Source organism: Sinocyclocheilus grahami, unplaced genomic scaffold, assembly GCF_001515645.1.
Source record: "Sinocyclocheilus grahami isolate Dianchi unplaced genomic scaffold, SAMN03320097.WGS_v1.1 scaffold300.1, whole genome shotgun sequence".
Classification (NCBI taxonomy): domain Eukaryota; kingdom Metazoa; phylum Chordata; class Actinopteri; order Cypriniformes; family Cyprinidae; genus Sinocyclocheilus; species Sinocyclocheilus grahami.
Window position 1 is genome coordinate 1,129,560 of NW_015505479.1, and position 5,908 is coordinate 1,135,467.

A 5,908-nucleotide genomic window follows, 5' to 3' on the forward strand; every position below is an offset into this window, starting at 1 on the left:
AGTTACACTGCGTTATTGAAAGGCTTCAGTCATCAGAGAAAAAGGCGTTTTCCCCAAGCATCTTAAACAGACGCAGTACTCGTTCCGTATCTCAGGGAGCCGAGGTTACGTTAGTAATCGAGTATGTTAATAAGAGTTCAGGACTGCTGGAGAAACAAACCAAAACTATCATGTTGTTTTTGTAACTTCTTTATCCTATATGCAAGGCAATACACACCTTTGCAACATTAACACACAAGTAATTAACATTAAATAACAATTCAAAATGACATCCACACAAAATAAAATAAATATCCTTTTTTTTTTTTTTTTAACTAAACAAATCAGCAGTGAAGATGATATCGAGAATTCAACATGAAAAGTTTTTCTGGGTGAGCAGAATATTCAATAACAACAAAATAATAATAATTATGGAAGATTGTTTCTGCCATGGAATAAAAAAGGTATTCGCAACTATTTATTATCTCACAATTCTGACTTTTTTTCTTGCAGTTGCGATCTCACAATTCTGTTTTTTTTTCCACCACAGAATAAAAACTAAAAAGTAATTGCAACTTTTTATCTTACAATTCTGACTTTTTTAGTAAAAAAACTTTTCTAGTTTACATCTCAGATTTCTGACTTTTCTTAGAATCGCAAGTTTGTATTTCAGAATTCTGACTTTCTTTTCTCAGAATTGCAAGGAAGAAAAGTCAGAATTGTAAGATAAGTCACATTTACTTTTTTATTTTTTTTTTCTGTGGTGGAAACAAGCCTCCATCAATAATAATAATACTAATTTGAGTAATTAACTAGACCTAAAGAATTTACGAAATATGTACGATAAAAAAATAAACAGCAGATTTCTATATGGGGACACATTTAGCCATTTTTGTCACTTTCGGTGGCTTTTTTGCCCCAAACTTGCATTCATTTCTGAAACTGTCACTCACATCTGCTGAAAACCAAGATTGTTTCAAAGCAGAGCAAGTTTAAAAAAAATACATGCATCTATGATTTGTTCAATAAGACCAGGAATGCAAATCAAGTAAAAAACAAAACTAAAAATAAATACACAAAATTCTACAATCTTTAAAGAGAATTTCATCATTCATGCCATATTAAATTATATATAATTGTCTTTATTTAATGTGTCCACACTTGGAAAAGTCGTGTATGGATACACGTGTCATATACATTACATTGGCCTGTAAAAACACATAAGATTGAGGTGAGTGTGTATGTGGCACGTGTGTCACTGCTCTATGTAATGCTCTCTCGCCCATTCCGCCTCTCCTCGTTTCCTGTCCCGCTCATGATGAGGTTCTCGTTGTGACCTCTGCTTTCCTCTTTGCTGGCCGTTCCTCTCGTTGTGGTCGTATTCCTTCTCTTTGTCACCCTGGTGGTGATGATGGTGATGATGGTTTGGTGGTTCCTCTTCCTGCGTTTGTCCAGCGAGAGGTTCTGGATATGTGCACTCTGACGTCTCTTGTTTGTAAAGCGTCCTCGTGGTGCGACTGTGATGGCGGTGGTGATGATGATGATGATGATGGCTGTGGTGTTTGTGACCACTTCTCCAGAGAATTCAACATGAAAAGTTTTTCTGGGTGAGCAGAATATTCAATAACAACAAAATAATAATAATTATGGAAGATTGTTTCTGCCATGGAATAAAAAAGGTATTCGCAACTATTTATTATCTCACAATTCTGACTTTTTTTCTTGCAGTTGCGATCTCACAATTCTGTTTTTTTTTCCACCACAGAATAAAAACTAAAAAGTAATTGCAACTTTTTATCTTACAATTCTGACTTTTTTAGTAAAAAAACTTTTCTAGTTTACATCTCAGATTTCTGACTTTTCTTAGAATCGCAAGTTTGTATTTCAGAATTCTGACTTTCTTTTCTCAGAATTGCAAGGAAGAAAAGTCAGAATTGTAAGATAAGTCACATTTACTTTTTTATTTTTTTTTTCTGTGGTGGAAACAAGCCTCCATCAATAATAATAATACTAATTTGAGTAATTAACTAGACCTAAAGAATTTACGAAATATGTACGATAAAAAAATAAACAGCAGATTTCTATATGGGGACACATTTAGCCATTTTTGTCACTTTCGGTGGCTTTTTTGCCCCAAACTTGCATTCATTTCTGAAACTGTCACTCACATCTGCTGAAAACCAAGATTGTTTCAAAGCAGAGCAAGTTTAAAAAAAATACATGCATCTATGATTTGTTCAATAAGACCAGGAATGCAAATCAAGTAAAAAACAAAACTAAAAATAAATACACAAAATTCTACAATCTTTAAAGAGAATTTCATCATTCATGCCATATTAAATTATATATAATTGTCTTTATTTAATGTGTCCACACTTGGAAAAGTCGTGTATGGATACACGTGTCATATACATTACATTGGCCTGTAAAAACACATAAGATTGAGGTGAGTGTGTATGTGGCACGTGTGTCACTGCTCTATGTAATGCTCTCTCGCCCATTCCGCCTCTCCTCGTTTCCTGTCCCGCTCATGATGAGGTTCTCGTTGTGACCTCTGCTTTCCTCTTTGCTGGCCGTTCCTCTCGTTGTGGTCGTATTCCTTCTCTTTGTCACCCTGGTGGTGATGATGGTGATGATGGTTTGGTGGTTCCTCTTCCTGCGTTTGTCCAGCGAGAGGTTCTGGATATGTGCACTCTGACGTCTCTTGTTTGTAAAGCGTCCTCGTGGTGCGACTGTGATGGCGGTGGTGATGATGATGATGATGATGGCTGTGGTGTTTGTGACCACTTCTCCATTCACTTTGGTTGTTGTTAGCTTTAGCGTCTTGCTCCTCAGTGTTGTCGTCTTCCAAACGTCCTTGCTTCTGAGTTTGGTAGTGATGATGATGATGATGGTAGTCTTCATAAAAGCCCGTCCTGTCGTCCGCTGGTCTCTCTGCTGTCTGCTCGCCCACTCTGCCCTGATTTAGCAACACGTGTGGAATAATGCAGTTATATGGATTTGCAAACACAAACTAAATGTGGACAACTAATGTTACCAAATGGAACCTTACTGTAGTTTTACCGAAAAGATAGTTATTGTTTTGTAAGAAACCGTGTGTAAGAAAATCAAAGTAAACATCTAAATGCATACATTTTTTAACACACACACACACACGCAAGTCTCTGAAATCATTGCAAATCACTACAAACCACATCAGATCTACAGTATATGGAAGCCAGTTTTCTGCCACTGAATGAATTTAAAAAGTCACAATTACCTTTTTTTTAATTCAGTGGCGGAAGTAAGTTTCCATAGATCTACTATCACTCTCCAATGTTAAAAGGATAGTTCACCCAAAAATTTTAAATTTTTCAGCCCATTACTACTCACCCTTGAGCCATCCTAGGTCTATATGACTTCCTTCTGTCAGACGAATCCAATCGGAGTTATATTAAAAATTGTCCTATCCCTTTCAAGCTTTATAATGGCAGTGGGTGGGTGTTTCTGTTCTACAGTCCATAACAAGTCTAATAAAGCGCATCCATCCATAATAAAAAGTGCCTCACATGGCTCCGGGGGTGAATAAAGGCCTCCTGTAGCGAATCCATGCGTTTTTGTAAAAAAATTAAAATAAATAAATATTTAAAAGGTAATAATCCCTTTTCTCTAGCTTGCGCTAAATGTTGTTCACGGAAGCCGTTCCGGGCGGAAGACGTAGGTTGTATTCACCCCCGGAGCCGTGTGAGTTACTTTTTATTATGGATGGATGCACTTTATTGGACTTGTTTTGGACTGTTGAACAGAAACACCCGCCCACTGCCATTATAAAGCCTGAAAGGGCCAGGACAATTTTTTATATAACTTCGATTGCATTTGTCTGAAAGAAGAAAGTCATATAGACCTAGGATGGCTTGAGGGTGAGTAAATAATGGGGTGAACTATCCCTTTAAAACAATCCATATTCAAATTATTAACTCCATATTTAAAACTCTAAAAGTCAACAACACTGAGATTATCCAAGGAACAGTTCACCCAAAACCGACCTCAGTATACTCATCCATATGCAGTTTTAAAATCTGTATTATTTTATTTCTTCTATGGAGAAATTAATGTTGCTGCTGCTCTTTTACATTATGAACATGCACGGTCAAGATAAAAAAGCACAAAAGCTCTGAAGTACCATAATAGTAGCCCATATAAACAATTTCCATTTGTCTGGAAAACAGCAGCTTGAGAAAATTATTCTTTTGTGATTCATGGACTAAAGAGTTTCGAGTGACATGAGGGTGAATTAATGATGACGGTGTTTTTATTTTGGGTGAGTTATTCCTTTAAGCTAAATCCTCATGAAATTAGGTTTACTATTCTGAACTTGGTCAAATGAAAGCATGACTGAGCTTCAGTCCTTCACACAAACACACTCACCATGACGGAGGCTACTCATCTGTAATAGGAGTAATGAGGGTGCAATTAAATGAAAATGTGTTTAAATTTATATCAAATGCAGTTAGTTGAACTTTGCTTTTTCGACCCACTTAAATAGTAAGTTAAAGAATAGTCATGAAAGTGTCTTTCTTTAAGTACACTTAAATGGCTTTTTATGACTTCGAAACATTTGGGATAATGTAAGTACACAAGTCAATAAAATATATAACACTGTTCTAGTGGGTTTTGGATATTTAAAAAATCTTACATATTGTGCCTTTAAGTGTCTGAAATCATTATATTCAATTCACACTTAAGTATATTCTTTCAGAGTATGTTATTTCTATAAGTACTCTTTTTAAACGTATGCTAGTGTGCTTCTTTTCACAAGGGATCTGAAGCCTAAGCAGAGTGATTTAGCAAAAGCGCACTTTTTTAAATGCTTCACTTTAAAATGCATTTAAATAATGGTTTTCATAATCTTTTGTTGTGCTTTAAAGAAGTGCACTTATTTTGATGTGTTGACTAACATACTGAAGAAGATGTAAAGTACTTAATTATAATTTTATTTATAATGTTCTATTTGATGATATAAAGTTAATACATTTGCAACTTCATTAAAATACATGACATACAAGTTTCAGCTGAAATGACTTTAAAGTATAGCCTGTTTTTGTTTATCATAAATGCTTGTCAGCACATTCAGCAGTACTTTAACCATTTTTCTAAGAATTACAAAATAAAAAAATTGTACTTAAGTGTGCTTTTTTGGCCCACTTAAGTAGGACTTAAGTTTAACTTTTTGCGAAAGTATATGACTAAGTATATTCTTTTAAAGTATATATGTGTGTGTGTACCTTTGGAGAGGTGATCTTGATGTAGACAATAATAGGTGCAAGAGACGTTTTTCCCATTTGGGCCGGGTGGTTTATCGTGTCGGCGTCAAGAACCACCAGCTGCAGTGTGCGAGCCAGTTCAAAGATCCTCTCGATCTCACTCTGAACCTCTGCTATAAACACACACGACAGTCAGAGAGTAATGCTGAGAATAACAGAGAACCCAACCACTAAAAGCAATTAAGCTACCATTACTATTCAGAAAGAATAATGTGGTGAAGTAACATGCAATTTAAGGAATTCAACAAAACAGGAACAACTTTAAAGACACAATTATGGAAGGGAATCATAAGGAATCAAAACAATTCTGGTTCTCGTTCTGATTCCGTTTAAAAATTCCAATTGTAATAATTCAGTAATTCCAATTTCCTTAAATTTCCTTGATTTCATTAAAGGGATAGTTCACCATTTATTACTCACCTTCATGTCGTTTCAAACCCGCAAGACCTTTGTTCATCTTCAGAACACAAATTAAGATATTTTTGATGAAATCCGAGAGCTTTCTGATCCTCCATAGACCTGAGCGTGTCCTGAGCACGTCCTCGACAGCCGGCGCGTGACGCATCTTCTTCTTCTTGCTGTACGGCAGATCGCAGACTTATAAGTGCATTACCGCCACCTATCTC

General features: G+C 35.7%; 1 protein-coding gene across 1 annotated transcript in view; it reads right to left on the minus strand.

Annotated features, from left to right (window-relative positions):
- Positions 1-1,044: 1,044 nt before the first annotated feature.
- Positions 1,045-5,908, minus strand: part of LOC107601146 (voltage-dependent L-type calcium channel subunit beta-2-like) — a 25,870-nt gene continuing 21,006 nt past the window's right edge. Inside the window, exons 9-10 of the mRNA XM_016293202.1 lie at positions 2,454-2,938; positions 1,045-1,550 (exon numbers count right to left, since the gene is read on the minus strand). Coding sequence (XP_016148688.1) covers positions 1,235-1,550; positions 2,454-2,938 — 801 coding nt within the window. The 3' untranslated portion in view covers positions 1,045-1,234. The remainder of the gene's footprint in view (positions 1,551-2,453; positions 2,939-5,908) is intronic.